Below are 16,357 nucleotides of genomic sequence, written 5' to 3'. Positions count from 1 at the left end.
CTGTATTTTATAGAATATTGAGGTCATATTCATCTTGTGTATATAGCCAATGGATAATATTCTGATACTGAATCCTGATCGGGCAAATATGATGTGGCATTTCAAAATAAAGGCCCTCTGACATATCATAATCAACATATATTCTACCAAAGAAGAAGATATGGGTTTATACTGCAGTTTTTAAGACATATCAAATAATAGATCAAGACAAGCACTTTTGATCAGCTCAGCATTTATTGATGGATAAGCAGTGAATACCTTCTGTATTAGTCTCCATTACAGTGACATCAACATCAATCAAGGATTTTCATTATAGATACACGGACAAATGAATGTAGGAAGTTATTATAAAAAATATTGAACTAAGTTATATTCTTGTTCAATTTAAGACTTTTGCTGGAAAATACAGATTTTTGAGAAGTTTTGAAAGGAAGCTGGCATAGTTGATTTTGTCATTTGATTCTGAATGTTAAACACACTATAACAGATATTACAGTGTCAACCTGTAAGGTCTATTCGGCAATCAGTCACACACTGATTTTGGGTAATATAAATAAAATTGACTTGACTCACCTAGTTTTGGTCCAAATAGCATTGATCTCTCACTCTCTCTATATATATTACATATGATACTTGGCTCAAGTTTAAGACATGCAGCATTCTACAACTGTTACTAGTGTTACTTAGAAGTGCATTCTACAGTTACTTCAGTAAGTTCTTCATTATCTTTATTGAGGAGCCTCTATATCCTCCACCAAAGTGGTTCCAGTGATTCAGATAGTGGAACAGCTGGTAAAGCTGGTTTCTCTCTGCAAACCCTGGTGCTTTGATAATCTTTTCATGGTAAGCAGAGTAAAAAGATCTGTCAAAGCCACCAAACATCCCTGCAATACTCAACTCATACTCTGAATGGCCATAAAATGAAGCAGGGTCAAAGATGACTGGGCCCTCTGCAAACTCTGCCACATTGCCACTCCATAAATCCCCATGGAGGAGAGCAGGGACAATCTCCACACCTGTGAAAAACTGTGGGATCTTCAGCTGCAAAAACAAACATAAAAGGTAAGGTGCACTGTCAGATTACTAATACAGTGTTTTGCTTCTTATGAGGGTTAAAGGAAGGGTGCACCTGTAGCTTAGCCCACAGTTCTCTGGCCTCCCTGTCTCCATAGGATTCCTCTACCAGGTTAAGCTGATGCTGCAGCCTCTGCTGGGCGTAAAATGTCACCCAGTCATCCTGCCACTCATTTCTCTGGTGAGACAAGAAGAAAAGAACAATGAGATCAAGCACACAGGTGCAATCCATGCATCCATCCATCCATCTTCTACCGCTTTATCCTCCACATGAGGGTCGCGGGGGGCACTGGTGCCAATCCCAGCTGACGTAGGCAAAAGGTGGGGTACACCCTGGACAGGTTGCCAGTCCATCACAGGGCTACAAAGAGACAAACAATCATTCACTCTCACACACAGTCAATTTAGTGTCCAATTTGCCTAATCCCCAAATGTGCATGTTTTTGGATTGTGGATGAAAACCAGAGACCCTTAGAAAACACGCACACATACACAACATGCAAACTATGCGGAAAGACTCTGGTTCCAACCAGGTCGCGAACCCGGGTCACACAGATGCAATGTTTAGATATATACTTTTTAGTTTTACCTGTGGTAAATATCCACAGCATGTTGTTACACCAAAGCCAAATTTCTCAACCGCAGCTGCCTCTGACTGTCCAGCTCCTTTTCCTGTGTACCACAGAGTAAGTTCATCCAAATGTTTTCATTCTCACTGAAAATGTGTCTTTTCATGTCATTAATAGTCACTTGTTACTTAATGGTGACTTACCGACTGTCTGCTGCTCTTTACTCAGTTTTTCTAACTGTCTCTTGTTGTGAAGATGCAGATCAGCGAGCTGCTCTCCCAGGTGCTTTGTATACCTACATATTTTCATTTGGAAGAAAGAAATGACATTCAAAAGAAACTTTAGCATAGACTGCAGTGTGTAAATAGTAATTGCATTACTGATATGGCACTTAACTACTTAAACAACAGAAGTCTTACTTGTTAAGATGTCTCATGTCCATATGCTCCATCACAAATACACAGCCTCCATTGTCAAGTTCAATCACCCTCACAGGCCTGGGGACTTTCACAGTGTTTGTCTTTAAAATGGCCTCCAAACTGGCCATCTCCCCGTCAAACATCAATTTGGCCTTAGAGCAAATAATTCACTAAATAAATCATTTAAAAGTTGAAAAGTTGTGGGGATTTTAGAGGGTATGGGTTAGGGATAGTGAAACAACAGCACATATTGCAATGCATTACTCGTGTGCATTTCAATAAAATCATATTTACCTCGCTCTTGTGGTTTATCTTCACAAACACTCTCCCATTGTCAGTGTCGTAGCTCTGTCCCTCGCTGATGCATCCACCTGCTGAGTGACCAGTTGACTTCAGCACGGTTGTCCCTAACTCTTTCTTTAACTTAGCTTCCATTGTTATTTCCTCTGAGCAAGTGAAGTAGCTGAGATCAACCACACATGTTCGAGAGACGTGTGGGGGCGTTTTCAGTGGATTAACAACACGACGGTTTGTTGTCTTGTTTTGCTTCCGGTTAGTGATGACGCCAGTGAAATGGTAACCAATCAGAGGCCAGGCGCGGATGATTGACGTCTTTTTTTGTCCTATGGCATTGGCGCGTCATTCACGTCGTCATGGTGCCGTTGTAGGCTAGCTCGACTAGCATGCTACCATCCTCCTGAATATGAGCAGAAGTGAAATGTGTTTGCTTCTTGGGGCCACAGGGGTTGGAAAGACGTTGCTGCTCAAACGTTTGCAAAATATCCTTTGTGTTCAAGTGAGTGTTTTGAACGAGAGCTTAAAATGGTGCTTTAAAAATGTTTTGTTACACAAGTGTTGTGTTTCTTAACTCTAGCTAATTGAGCCTTGATTGGCTAAGAAAATGGTAAAAAGTATTCTTGTCAGTGTTATAGAGAAACGAAGCAACGAAAAGCATTTAAGAAATTGAAAAGTATTTTTTTCATTAAAAGAAATACTCTAAATCAGTGGGTGGTTCTCAAACTTTTTATACCAAGAACCACTTGAGAAAATATTGACCTCGCAAAGTAACACCTTTATCACCAATGTTAGAAATACAGTGGAGTAAACAGACAAATAGGTGTGTGTGTTTGCAGTAGGGTACACATAATTAATGTAATGTTATTTAATAAAATCAAACGTATCCCACAGGATTTTTCTCTTAACACATTTTGTTCACAGCTCAGTGTGCATGGAGCAGGCGAACTGGAGCCAACTCCTGCTACTCTTCCCACGGTAAATGGCAATGAATGGTAGTTGTAATTGAGAGTTCCGTGACAGCACAGCCCATTTTTCCTCTGTTTCGTTTGATCCTCTATAGGTTGGAACAAATCTGACAGACCTGACCCTGAAGAAGAAGATGATAACTGTGAGAGAGCTGGGAGGCTGCATGGGCCCTATATGGCTCAGTTATTTCAAGGACTGCTCTTCTGTTATTGTATGTCTTGTACACAATGTTCTGTTTGCAACAGTGGATGTTAGTAAATAGATGTATTTACCTGAATGTTTCCTTGTATTTTTTCATAGTTTGTGGTGGACTCGGCCAACATTGCTCAGGTATCCTCCTCCTGTATTCAGCTGCTATCTGTCCTCTCTGCTGAGCCTCTGCACAGTGCTTGTGTGCTTATTCTATTCAACAAGAGGTAGCACTTTATATACGAACCAGTCCTTAACATTCACTTGTCATACACAAGCATCATCAGGTTCAACAAAACATAAATCTCATATGTTGTGTACTCTCTCCTTTTGTTTTGTCTTCCACCCTTTCCAGGGACGTGCCCAGCACTATGAGCCTTGTGGAGATAAAGTCACTGTTCAGATTGGATGACATTGTTGCATCTGCTACTCAGCCAATCACATTGCTGGAAACAAGTGCCCGCTCTGGACAGGGACTTCCGGAGGTTCTCAACTGGCTCGAGTCCATCACAGTCAAGTGATCTATCATTAGTTTGGATCTTGCACTTTCTTAATTTGAAGAATGGTTAAAGCCTTGTGGCAAAAAACATCGGTGTCCTCAGTGCGTTGAGATTGTTTACGCAATGTTATCAAGAGGATGTGATGATGTGTTTAATGTTAGACTTCCTAAAAATGTGGCAAGATACAGGACATAAAAACTGAAAAATCTTTGGTGCCGTTAAACAAAGAAAGCAATGCATTTGTGATATCCTGACAGGATGGGATGGCAGTAACTCTGGCCTTTTTAACACCGAAAAAGCAAAATTTCCGGCACAACCTCATCTACTTTCAAGATGCATGAAGAAATTACAGAAATGTGTGAAGAGGTCAAAACTCCAGGAACAATTGCAGTTTATAGAAGAACTTTATTGTTTTACTGTTGCGTGTTTTGCTTGTGGTTCAGCACTGCTGTCTTACCTGCTGTTATTTACACTGGTTACTAAATGTTTACTAAATAGTTCCAGATAAACTGCAGGTATTCATGAATGACAGTAGTGTTATCATATGACATTGTAACATTGGAGTAAAGTTCATGAAAATAAAAGTAAGGAATAAAGTAACCTCTTGTATTTAATGTTTAACAACCAGTAAAGTTTGGTGAACAAATGTAAGAAGACTAGTTACTCTAAAAGGGATGCAATGTAGTGGAAATTAGATATCACCAGCAGGGGGCACAAGGCCCATAGCAAACATTGAAACTGGTACTGGGCGTGTGCCTGTGTTGTGATTTCACATTGACTAATGATATCAAGAGAATGAGAAAATGCAAGGCAATAAAATCAACTTCAGAACGATACTGCGTTATAATAATACCCTTATGTTTGACGAGAGTTCACAAGAAATGAAGGAAACTCATGATTCAAAGATGATTCTAATGCTGACTTGCTCATGGGTCATAGTGAAATATGTATATTCCTCCAAAGTTATAATTTAATTCACATAACTCCAGTAATTTACTTCACCATAGTAAAATTCTATACACACGGGTCAATTCTGGTCCAACAAAAGCTTTAAGTTAATGTTCAATGCAGTAACATTTGAAAAGCTGGACAAATTTGTTTCCAGTTATTACATTTCTTTGCAGGAGCGTCTATGACAGCAATAGTGCAGCTAAGCTGATCATACAAACACTTCAGTGTGCGGATTTGCTGACTAAGTGAAAAGCTGTAAAACATTTGCCTGGTTGTTAGTGATGTATTGTATAGACAAACAAAATATTATCAAACTGTGCTTTTGTTTAGAATTTTGACATGACATTTTGGAAGAGGAGAACCGTGTTGCATCAGTCTATGTGTTACTGTATTACACCACATTGTAAAAACAACCAAGAATTGGGTTTTCATACAAGTCCTTGGGGCTATAGTTTGGTCTGCTGTTAGAGCGATTTCATAAGCATAACCTAATTGGCAATCCCCTTCCAAAAGAACCCAAAAAAGGTTTAGTTGGTCATAAGAAAGGGTTTTGACTACTCTGTGCAGCCAGTGATTCTTGAGTGCTGGCTGAAGAGAAGGGCAACAGAGGCTCAGGGAGTGGCCCCGGCAGGTCCAACCCAGGCTGAGTGGGGTGAGTCAGTGATGAAGGGAGGCTGGCAGGCTGGTGGCTAATGGGCAGTGGTAAGGAGGCACTGTAAGGAAGAGAAGTGGTGAGAGGAGGCATAGAGGTGACGTTGGAGCCCATTTGGTTTAGAGTTAGTTTGGGCTGCTCAGCTTGGAATGGATTGGTGACCGAAGGTGCACTCAGGCCTGGAAAGACAAAAAAAGTAGTGGATTAATTTTAACCAATTATTCTTATTAGATCCATCATCTCTGATACTGAATCTAAAAGCTGATAAATAAGACACTTATGTCAAGTTGAAGTGTCTCCATTGTAGGGTTCCTGTCAAACTGCTAAATGTCCTTTTTTTAGCTCTTTTTGTGGTCACTTATTCGTGTTTTTGGTCATTGCTCACAATAGTTGTATGCCTTAATTCACACAAAAATCAGTATTATAATTGAATGGGCTAATTCATGCTAAATAGCAGGGTGACATAGTGTTCAATTAAATCATTTCCTGGTCATGAAACAGAACCAAAAAAAAAAAAAACATACCTGATAAAAAGGGGTTCTTGGCCTGAGCTTGGGGATTTGCTGGGATCAACCTTTCCAGATTCACCAAAGATGCTGCTGTGGGGCCCAGGAAGGATTCGGGTGTTTGGCATTTTCGAGGGCTGGAAACAGCCAGGCTTTCCCCAAGACCTGATAGGTCAAAGAGCTCAGGACTGCCCTCTCTTCGACCATTGACATTTATCTGACCTCCGTCCATGGCCTCATCAAACAGATCCCCATCTGACAAGACAAAAAAAAAGGGTTTTGTTGGATTCAAAGACAGACGGTGAGAGAATGAGCAAGAGAAAGTTTTGTTTACCTGAGGGGCTTCCAGTTCGTAGAAAAGCTTCCCCAACAGCTCCTTCAATTACCGATCTTTCTGATGGGCCAGAAAATGGATCGACTCTCGAAGGGGCTATAAAAAACAACAACGAAATGCTACATGATTAGATACTGTGATGCACTTTACTTCATCTCCGGTTCGTCCTCGGTCAAGCTGTGCGAGTGCATGCACATCACAGACTCACCTGTGTTTGCATGAAGAGCCCAGGCACCGTCTGTGGCATTGGAGACATTGTTAGGCGGAGCATCCCAAGGATGAGTTGGGGGCTCCCATGGTGGTGGAGGGCTGCTAGAAGGTGGTGGTACCATCCAAGATGAATCCTCTCTTGAGGCGTAAGTACTGCCTTCTTAATAACGGGGGGGGGTTCAGAAATACACATTTCATAATTGCATGTAATTCACTTCCTATTTGTGTCCTAAAAAGACTGATATACTGTACCTATAATTGACGAGGCTACAAAAGCTATTGCCTTCAATTAAAAATACTTAATGACCATGGTTTAACACATGTTATTGTAACATTTAAGTCGCTGTGAGCTAACTTAAGGCTCACCCATTGTGTCCCACGGGTCTGTGCCGCCCATTCGAGCCGCTGCCTGGTGTGCATTATTCCAGCGATGGTCACTAGAAGGCAACTCTGAGGGAACTGCAAAAACATCTACCAGGTCCATGAAAGAGGTCTGTACATATTTAAAAAGAAAAAAAAATCTTTTCATTATATTGCTACAGTACTAACCATTACTTCTGTAATCCCTAAAGGTCCAGTGTGAAAGAATTAGTGACATCTAACGATGAAACTGAGGAAGCTTGTCAGGAAACTACGGTCTGCGTCGTTTCCGTTAAAAGCTTTTGCTTTAAAATGTGAAACACACTGTGGCTGACATTCAGGCAAAACATACCTATGGGTAGTGTATTCAAATTCTGCCAATAAACTCTCACTGAACTCTTTAAACCACATACAAGTAAACTGGACTTATTTATGACTTCCATAAACAAACTAGATTGAGGTTTTTACCACAATTTATTTTCCGAGGATAAAACTAATAAATCCTGAAGCCCAAAAAACTATAATAACCCTAATTGTCCAATCATAAAGTATTATAGTGTGTTTCACTGTGATCCTCAGGCGATTCAAATCTGTGGTTATATTTCATCACCCCATTGAGGTATTCCATACCCCAATATTTCATACCCCGCCTTTAGTCTCCATCTCGCGTTTGCTCTCCTCCAAAGCTTTCAGGAGCATTGACTCATCTCCTCGGCGACTGAGTTGTTCCTGTCAACAGAAAAAAAATCACATGGTTTGACTTTGGGAATGGCTTCGAGCTAAATTCACACATTGGCACATCATATTTATGAGTCAGTGGAAGCACAAAAGCACAAAAGAGAGTTTGTAACTTCTTTTTTTTTTTTCCTTGGGCAACATATAACCCAGAGATAGACATGTGAAATGGGCAGGAACCAGAACATTCTGTGGTCACAAAGGGGAGAGCATCATTGTGTTCTCTAACAGAGCAGTTTTATTGTGCCCCACATTACTGACACAGTAAAGGGCAGACAGACAAGTGACAGAAACATAAAGAGAGCAAGAGAGTAGCACAGTAGTTGGATGAGTGAGTTAAACATCTGATTGTGGGACATATAATCAGGAAAAAAAGAGAGGATGAGTCAGATTACTGAGGGTGAGGATGGAAACCATGACATGTACAGTCATCATGTTTGGAATCCAAGTGAAGTCATTCAATTTAGGATTGTTAAGACTGGATTCTGGGCAGTCTTCCAGTTTCAAACGTGAAGCCTTGGAAGTAAGAAGGAAGTAAGTTTTAGCCAACAGAGGGCGACTCAGCTGGAGACAAAAAGAACTCCATTTGAATGGAAGTATATGGGAAAGTGTGCTTACTTCTCACCTGATATCGAACACATCAAGTGAACAGTTTCAGGTCATCTTCAATAACTCATGATGTCAATTTTGTTTCCAATTAGAGGAAAATAGACGATAAAGTATGGCACATATGGGTGAACACCAGTGAGATGGACAGCTAGTATCATCCAATCCAAGGTGCCAGGTTGAAGGTGATGTCTGTGAATTTCTGGTTTCAAAGACTGACACGGCTGCCGTCAAATTGCGAATCTTAAGGCTCCACGATGGTAGTCTCTTTGCATCTGGAGGACTACGTCCATTTTTTATACAAAATGTTGTCAATGTCAATGTTATTGTTTCAAAACCCTGATAGTGTCCAAAGCATTACAAGGCAGCAGCACCCCCATCCCTTCAGTGAACCCCCCAAAGCAAACCTACCTGCTGGTGCTCCTCCTTGCTCAGGTTCAGCGCTAACTGGAGCTGGGTATCCTCGTCCATATCCACTGCAGGAGGTGCACGTTGGACCGTCTGTGCAGGTGTTAACCAGGGAGAGTGTTTGGTTAGTAAGTAAACATGTCAATAATTGCTGGACACAGTCTCAACAGTGCGTTGCATGCAGTCGTACAGGTGTCCCAAGTAGAGTAAAGGGAATAAAAACCCTTTCCCCTTCCATGACACCACACCAGAGGAGGTTAAACTGGCCGAGCTCTCCTACTACTGAACCAAGAGGAGAGATTTAGTGGTTAGTGGAGGAGAAGGATGAAGCCACAGCTGACCAGCGGAGAGAAAGTGAGTAGCATATGCCGTTTTTGTTTTTTTTCCGGAATTCACAATAACTGGAGTGTGGTGTTGGTTTTAGTGCACAGAGATACAGGGTAAAGGATGCAGAGGAAGGATCGTCCCTTCTCTTACTGTACATATACCTTATGTGCCTCCTCCTTGCTGAGACTCATAGCAATCTGCAGCTGCGTCTGTTCATCAATGTCCACAGGGGGAGGTGGCTACGGTCAAGGGGGAAGACGAATCAAAGGAAAACGTACAATCACGTTTGAGAGCATACAATGACTTGCGGTAATTCAAATGAGAGCAGTACAACAATTTAGATCTTCATTTGATCATCAATGTCAAAGCTGATGTGTTTGATTACAGAAGTGGAAAGTGCTGCCCAGCCCAAAAAAAAAAGGGTGACCTATTTGCCTATGTTACAAGAAGCCTGTGGGTAGTTCAGCATGTCAGCTGAAATACCTAAATATACTGAATGACTAGGTTTTGGGGGGACATTGGATGACACTCTAAATGGACCCAAGCCACCAGGGGGGCCCAGATAAATGGGACAGTTGGAAGAGCATCCAGTGAAAAAAAAAAAATCAAATATGCCAAATCAAATCATTGAAAAAGCAGGTGATCCACTTTGGTGACCCCTAGAGAGAGTGATGCCGCCACAGATTCCAGACCTTAGCCCCATTGAGAATCTATGGGATGTGTTAAGGAAGACTTAACACAGAGCCCAACTCCCATCATAATACAAAATATTTTGGTGAAAAATGAATGCAACTGTGGACTGAAATAAACGCTGTGACAACGCATTAGCTTATCAGTGTCACGGCAAATGCATGTCTTAATTAAAGCTAAAGGCAGTGCTATAAAAATTCAAGTGTGTGACCTTCTATTTGGTCGGGCAGTGTAACTCCATAGTAGACGAAGAGAAGTCCCAGAGGGCAAAGAGTGAACAGCTATCCTTGCCATGGAGACCAGGGTGAAGTGTGGCTACTTAGGAGTGGATCAATGCACACATCCTGCCTGGCTTCTCACCATTTCACTCACAGCATCCTGACTCTTCACCAGTGCTCACGCTGATTGGTCAAAGTGCCTTTACTGACCACATCAGTGGTCACAGTTGATGCTATCAGTTTCTGTGATGGTGCAGCAGAGGACCGACAGTGTCCAAGCACGTGTATTTTACTGCTGAATTACAGCATAACATGTCAGCAGCAGGGCAGTAAAGAAGGCAAAAGCCTCCTCCTGACAGACTGTAAATGCTGTGAGGAAAAGGGTATTAAGCTCAGTTCATGTCTGTGTGTGTGTGTGTGTGTGTGTGTGTGTGTGTGTGTTATCTTAGTACCTTTTCAGTTTCTTCTCGGCTCATGGCCAGGGCCAGCTGCAGCTGCAGCTCTTCTTCTCCACTGGTCGCGGGCCGAGCTTGCTCCATGTCAGGAGCAAGTTGGGGAGAGGAAGAGGAGGCTACAGAGACAGAGGGAGGGCAGACATTAATGCAAAGAACTAAAGAAAAAAAAACAATTATGATAGATATTAATGTCAAAATGGAGCTGGCACTGCTATTGAATATTAACTTTTCTTCCATTGCCTGTTGTGCAGGGCCTTCGCTGGCATTGCTTGACACGGTCCGCCGTACTCTGCTGGCACTGAGAACAATGGTGTGTCTGTGTGGAGAGCGAGCCTAGTGAAGGGGGAGAGGAATGGTTGGGTTGGAGCCTGGCCCACCTTACTACCCTGAATCCTTTGGGTGGGATCCATGATTCAGGGGGGGAGGGGGGTTGAGGGTGGGCTGCTGGCTAAGCCAGGCTCTGTGTCTGTGGGTCATGGGGCTAAAACAGTGCAGCAGACCACACACTGGCAAAGTGTGATCTCAGAGACCAATCGTTTACACTTTGCTGCCCTTTGATGGCTCCCCATCTGAGCTCGAGAGCTTGCTATGCCAGCCTCCTGATCCATACCCAAGCCATCCATCAGCTCTTTAACAATGCACTGATGTCCACGGGCCCTCAGACAGGCCACCACTGTTCTCTCTACTTGCCTTTAATATCACTAGAAGAAGAGCAAGAAACACAGCTTAAGTATTTTAACACCTACAGCATAAATGTTTTATTTATCGTCATCACAGCCTTTTTGAAACCGTTCCAATTTGGATGAAGACCCAGTGATTTGAATTACTTGCAATGATCGCTGAAGTGTGAAATTGTTATGATTATCCATCATGAAAGCAGGCCTCTGTCTGAGGATCTGTGGCTTTAAACTTTCATGCAGTGTTATCAGATTTATCAATGCATCGGTGTATTACAAGGCATCATTGTGCTGCAGCATCGCTAAACTCGAGATCAAGAGGTTGGAGGTTGGAAAATGGCCACATGTTCCCACTGGCACACATTTTGGTCTAGAACCAAAAAAAAAAAACACACAGAGACATGGAAAAAGAAAAAGTGAAAACTTGTTTTGTTAAAAGAGGAACCTTTGAGGGATTGGTGGTAATAAAATGGTCAGATACCATCTGTGTGCCTAACTCAGTTTTCACCATGAGAGAAGCATCAGACATCAAAGTTTAACAGAAGAACTGGCGCTTTCATGAAACCACAGCTCCCGAACATCCAGTGAAAACCAACTGACACATGGCTCGCACAGAGTTTGAGAAGCAGAACAATTGAATGACTTGATTTGACCCAACACTTACACACTCGCAAAGAAGGGGCCATTTAGTCTTTATATTAGCAGAACGCGGCACCACAAGTAAACATGGCACCCACTTGTGGTTTCACCTCGGAGTGAAACTAGCACAGATGGGCCACTGCTCTTCTGTAAATCCAGTTTAGCTGACATGTAAACAGGAGAATGGGAGGAATGCAGATGTCTAACTGACAGTAGCGAGTACTACTCAGACACTTCCCGCTTAAACATAAAGGACTAAGCCGTTGTGTTTACTTATCCAGGCTCGGATGGCGACTGATAGTAAAATAGCATCGGTGTCAGCGGGAAATCAAAGGTGAGAAATGACGAACGTACTTGTTTAACAAACACTGGACAGAGACGAAATCTAAATACTGACAGCGCCCGTCATCACACGGACAGTCTTGATAGGTCGTTGCGTTCGTCACTGGTGAAAACTGACTTGATAAATGCTGATAAAACCTCTTGACTGGTCACGTGTGCTTTCCTGACAATGACAGGTCACAAACTGCACACAGGAAGCATTCAGATCCCAGCTGACATGGGGAAAGGTGGGGTCCATCACAGGGTCACACTTAGAGACAAACAACCATCCACTCTCACACCCACACCTAGTGTCCACTTTGCCTAATGCCCAAATCTGCATGTTATGGACAGTGGGAGGAAACTGGAGAACGAGAAAACCCCCCCACACACACACACACACGGGGAGAACATGCAAACTCCACACAGAAAGGCGTACATTAAAACACACAGTTTGTCATTTCTGTTGCTAAGTGTCTCGATGATAACAACAACAAGAAAAGCCCTAGTTGAATGATGACGTCAGGAAGCAGCGCGGGAATCGTGGGATTTGTGCTCTTGTTGGGTTTCCTGTTCATTTGCACTTAGAAGCCCAGCAAAGCATCCATTAGTGACAAAGATACACAACAATAATATTCCTCCTGCTTAATGTTTCACAGGGGATTTGCCCAGTGATTTATTATAGCAGAGAAACATTAAGTGATATGGTCCGTTACCTTCAATCGAAATATAGATTTCCACGGATCTGAAGAGTGTTGGAAACGCTTTGGATAACATAAGCACTATTTGGCAAAATATCTAACCTTAAGCCTTTTCACAGTGAGATGTCCCTGCTACTCACAGTTAATGGAGGACGGCGAGTCCTTGCACTTCCTGAAATCATCCCCATAAACCGCCGCTGAACTGTGATGTCCCGAGTATGGCGGCGGCGTGGATCGTGAGCCCATACTGCTGGTGCCGCCCATGCGTGTCTTCGTCTTCAGTGCCTGGCTCCTTTCCCTCTTCAGCTTCTCCTCATCCTTCAACAGAGCCACCAGCTGCTTGGCCTTCTCCCGGACGTTGATACCCTGGTCACGTCCGTCCCTGTCTATGTACTGGAAGTCTCTCAGTGTATGGATGGTGTATATGTTCTCCCGGCACTCATGGGCCACACGCTCAGAGCCAGTTTTGATCAGGTAGTCCAGCAGCGTCAGCGCCTTATAGACATGGCGCCAGTTCTTACCGTGGTCATTTAGCCGTTTCCAGATCATGCCCATAACCTCGGCGAAAGCTACAACATTGAAGGTCAAGTCTGCGATTTCAGACATGAGCGAGCCGGGAGGCCCCCAGTGGTCATTGGAGGTGGCCTCTCGGACCTTGATCTCAGCCTCCGTGTAGTTGTTGACCATGTTTTTCATCTGCCGGCGCAGTGATGAGGTCTGCATGATGGCAGCAGTGTTTTACAGGTGGAAAAAGGAAGTCTGACAGCAGGCCTGTCCGCTGTGTCGCCTCCGGTCACCAAGGTCACTCGCTAAAGATAAGGTCAGCGGAAAAATTTATTGAAGTCGTCCTCTTCTAAGTAACTTCAGTCACGCCCACAGTGCTGCTGGAAAAGAACACACAAATGACGTCGTTAGAAAGATTTGAACCCTTACAGGTTTTTTATTATTAATATTTTTAGTATTTAGTAGAGATCTTCCTCTCATTTCACCAAAAATACACCTACATACTTATTTCACTCGGTCTGGAAGGAAAGAGGAAGGAAAACTAAGCACCTGAAGCAACACGAAACACAACACCGCAACAAAGTTTAGTTTCCGCAAGACAACTTAAAGAGAACAGTGTGAGCACATATTCAGTTGGACGTTCCCAAGTAAACAAACATGAGCAGCTCCTCGGCTATTCCTACTTTCAAATGTGCAACTTTTCCTTACCTAAAAGGCAAATATTGGTTTTAGAGTTCAGAACAGCAGCCCAACCAGCCAGTGTACTTTTTTTCCCTTTTTGTTTTACCTCAGTGTTATCAGAGATGGGAGGGGCTCCAGCTCCCCCTGTTTTTCTGTACACATTACATCACCACCACCACCACAGCAGCAGCAGCAGACACACAAAAGTGCAACTAAACAGTTGCAAGGACACACACTTACAGTCCTTCACCAGAATACCGACAATCTTTAATCTTTAAATAAGATATTACTCTAACTTTAAATCGAATGCAGTCAAGTATCACAGTAACAGTACATATACTGCTTTGACTAAGACGTTGAACTTTGTCCCGTGTTGTCATGGGAGTGAGTTCGCTCAACTGATAACCTGTCACTCCCAGACCTGTCTCATGTTTCCAGGATGAATGAAAAGAATCAATCCTTGTTGTATCATGTGTAAAATATTAAAGAAAACTTTTAATACTCAACTCTTAATACATATATATACATATCACATATCCTTTCCCTTTTAACTGTAGATATGTAAGATATGTTATTTTAAAATAATGACTATTAATGTCTTATGTGTGTATGAACTGTAAGTGTAGGACTAAATACAGTGTGTAAGGTAAGAGAGCGGGTATGTGTGTGTACATGTACATATACAATTATTTGTGGTATTTGAGTTGTCCTCTTTTATTACTATAGGCACTGTGAATGTCCTGTTTTGTTACGCTGAACAAAGAAAACCTGTGTAAAATGCATCACACACTTTCAGAGCTTGCTGTGCGACAGCGGGGCTGGAAATAGGTTTATCAAGAGGGCGTGAGGGTCAAAATATTTGTGGCTCACGGTGATGACCCAGGTTCACCATGTAGTGCCATTACCGTATCTCCTGCTGCTTTTTAAGACGTGAGATTAAGTCAGCTGAAATGTGTGTTTGTTGTCAAAACTACTGGTCCTTGTACAGTGACCTTGGATTTCGTGAAAGGCAGTATAGAAATTGAAGTTATTACTATTATTGTTATTATTATTAATAATAAAAATGGAAGACGGTGAAGCAGAGGTGGTTTTTACTGGAACAGAACTGGACGATCACAGGGTTTATGTGGAAACTACATTCTCCATGTGGACGGATTTCTAATCGATGTCCATTATTCTTGCTCCCTCTCTCATAATGCACATCAATAAATGCTGGGACATAATCTGGCATCTTGGTTTGGGCTAAACATGATCATCACTTATGTCAGACTTGACAGAACTGGAGGAATGGATAGCATTTATGTCATTTATAACACACACCCTCACCAGACCTAAGTTTTCATGCCATAAAAGTCAAGTCATGATGATTCAGTGAATAAAAACACATATTTTGGCTATGAGATCGATTTCCTCCCCAACACTCTTTCCCTCCCTCTACCTCCAGGAGGCGAAGTGAAAGGCCTACACACTCGGTCAGGATGTTCAGCAGAGCCGCACAGATGGTGTGTGGTAAAAAATAAATAAAACAAAAACAAGAAGAAGCAACAAAGTCCCTCAAAAGTGTCAGTGTTATTCCTCTGTTGTGTCCTGATTGTGCCACAAACAATGATCGCGTATCCATGCGCGCTGCGTCAAATGGGATGATCGGGTAAGTGTGTGTGTGTGTGTGTGTGACGGTGACTCAGCTATGTTTCCGACTTTACACGGGGAAGAAAAAGTTGAAACAAAAGCGAGAACATTGTATCGAAAAGACCCGCTTCGCTGCTCCCACTCCCTCTTACCTTTATGCCATCGCGCGTCAGTTTGATCTCAATTTGGGGGGGGGATTTTTTTTGGGTGGGGGGAGAGAAGAAGAAGTGGTGGTAGTATTAGTAGAAGAAGAAGGAGAAGGAGAAGAAACGCCTCTTCTTGTCATGTCCCGCAGGTTTCGCGCAGAATGGAGAGAACCGGTGTGTTGGAAAAAAATACCGCCAAGGGCAAGAAGAAGGAAAACATCCGTGAATCCCAAACTTGAGCGAGCCTTGTGCTGATTTGTTGTCAAAGTAAGTTGTGTGTGCACAAGCGCAGGGCATGTAGATGGTACAGCCTCTCTCTCTCCCCCTCTCTCTCTCTCTCACACACACACACACACAGCAAAATAGATGGAGAGCAGAGAAAAGGGAGGGAGGCCTGCTCTCTGAATGCACAGTCAGACTTAACCATTTCACTTCCTGCTCTGTGTGTGTGTGTGTGTGTGCATGTGTACAGGTGATCACACAAAAAACCCTGTGTTGGGAGGAAACAGTGAAAGTAGAACAGCTTATGTTAATATCCTTGATAAAAAAACAAAACAAATACTAAATAAGATCCTTGTGATACATTCCAGTGG

At 42.6% G+C, this 16,357-nt stretch overlaps 3 protein-coding genes across 8 annotated transcripts; 1 reads left to right on the top strand and 2 right to left on the bottom strand.

Moving 5' to 3' along the window:
* Nucleotides 1-215: 215 nt before the first annotated feature.
* LOC122785766 (fructosamine 3 kinase related protein) lies at nt 216-2,592 on the bottom strand. The gene is made up of 6 exons (XM_044051707.1): nt 2,357-2,592; nt 2,063-2,214; nt 1,847-1,938; nt 1,664-1,746; nt 1,130-1,252; nt 216-1,041 (listed from the first exon to the last, which is right to left on the bottom strand). The coding sequence occupies exons 1-6, from the start codon at nt 2,495-2,497 to the stop codon at nt 703-705; spliced, it is 930 nt and encodes a 309-aa protein (XP_043907642.1). The 5' UTR covers nt 2,498-2,592; the 3' UTR covers nt 216-702.
* A 133-nt stretch (nt 2,593-2,725) lies between these two features.
* arl16 (ADP-ribosylation factor-like 16) lies at nt 2,726-4,503 on the top strand. Its single transcript, XM_044051710.1, has 5 exons — nt 2,726-2,841; nt 3,279-3,334; nt 3,420-3,536; nt 3,626-3,741; nt 3,870-4,503. The coding sequence occupies exons 1-5, from the start codon at nt 2,766-2,768 to the stop codon at nt 4,033-4,035; spliced, it is 531 nt and encodes a 176-aa protein (XP_043907645.1). The 5' UTR covers nt 2,726-2,765; the 3' UTR covers nt 4,036-4,503.
* Nucleotides 4,400-16,104, bottom strand: epn3a (epsin 3a). Of its 6 annotated transcripts, none has more exons than XM_044051692.1 (11): nt 15,771-16,104; nt 12,945-13,688; nt 10,464-10,582; nt 9,265-9,342; nt 8,780-8,869; nt 7,673-7,756; nt 7,034-7,160; nt 6,666-6,824; nt 6,458-6,553; nt 6,142-6,378; nt 4,400-5,796 (listed from the first exon to the last, which is right to left on the bottom strand). In XM_044051692.1, exons 2-11 carry the CDS (start codon nt 13,525-13,527, stop codon nt 5,501-5,503), a joined length of 1,869 nt encoding a protein of 622 aa, XP_043907627.1. In that variant the 5' UTR covers nt 13,528-13,688; nt 15,771-16,104; the 3' UTR covers nt 4,400-5,500. The 6 variants fall into 6 exon arrangements, with proteins under 6 accessions (XP_043907627.1, XP_043907625.1, XP_043907623.1 ...); XM_044051690.1 differs by having other exon boundaries at nt 6,666-6,827; nt 12,945-13,685; XM_044051688.1 differs by having other exon boundaries at nt 6,666-6,827; nt 15,771-16,103.
* Between the last annotated feature and the right edge of the window lie 253 nt (nt 16,105-16,357).

This window comes from Solea senegalensis, linkage group LG19, assembly GCF_019176455.1.
Source record: "Solea senegalensis isolate Sse05_10M linkage group LG19, IFAPA_SoseM_1, whole genome shotgun sequence".
Classification (NCBI taxonomy): Eukaryota; Metazoa; Chordata; class Actinopteri; order Pleuronectiformes; family Soleidae; genus Solea; species Solea senegalensis.
The sequence above is the reverse complement of the archived record's forward strand: the minus strand, read 5'-3'. Positions and strand labels throughout refer to the sequence as shown.

What these genes read in the sequence shown, in the direction of transcription:
- LOC122785766 (XM_044051707.1), bottom strand. Translation starts at nt 2,497, where the DNA reads ATGGAAGCTAAGTTAAAGAAAGAGTTAGGGACAACCGTGCTGAAGTCA. An exon ending in AGATAAACCACAAGAGCGAG is followed by an intron (nt 2,215 to 2,356) that starts GTAAATATGATT and finishes ATTTGCTCTAAG; the next exon opens with GCCAAATTGATGTTTGACGG. An exon ending in GACATGAGACATCTTAACAA is followed by an intron (nt 1,939 to 2,062) that starts GTAAGACTTCTG and finishes GAAAATATGTAG; the next exon opens with GTATACAAAGCACCTGGGAG.
- arl16 (XM_044051710.1), top strand. Translation starts at nt 2,766, where the DNA reads ATGAGCAGAAGTGAAATGTGTTTGCTTCTTGGGGCCACAGGGGTTGGA. An exon ending in AGGACTGCTCTTCTGTTATT is followed by an intron (nt 3,537 to 3,625) that starts GTATGTCTTGTA and finishes ATTTTTTCATAG; the next exon opens with TTTGTGGTGGACTCGGCCAA. An exon ending in CTTATTCTATTCAACAAGAG is followed by an intron (nt 3,742 to 3,869) that starts GTAGCACTTTAT and finishes CACCCTTTCCAG; the next exon opens with GGACGTGCCCAGCACTATGA.
- epn3a (XM_044051690.1), bottom strand. Translation starts at nt 13,527, where the DNA reads ATGCAGACCTCATCACTGCGCCGGCAGATGAAAAACATGGTCAACAAC. An exon ending in GCAAGGAGGAGCACCAGCAG is followed by an intron (nt 7,757 to 8,779) that starts GTAGGTTTGCTT and finishes TTCTGTTGACAG; the next exon opens with GAACAACTCAGTCGCCGAGG. An exon ending in AGATGGAGACTAAAGGCGGG is followed by an intron (nt 7,161 to 7,672) that starts GTATGAAATATT and finishes AAATATGTACAG; the next exon opens with ACCTCTTTCATGGACCTGGT.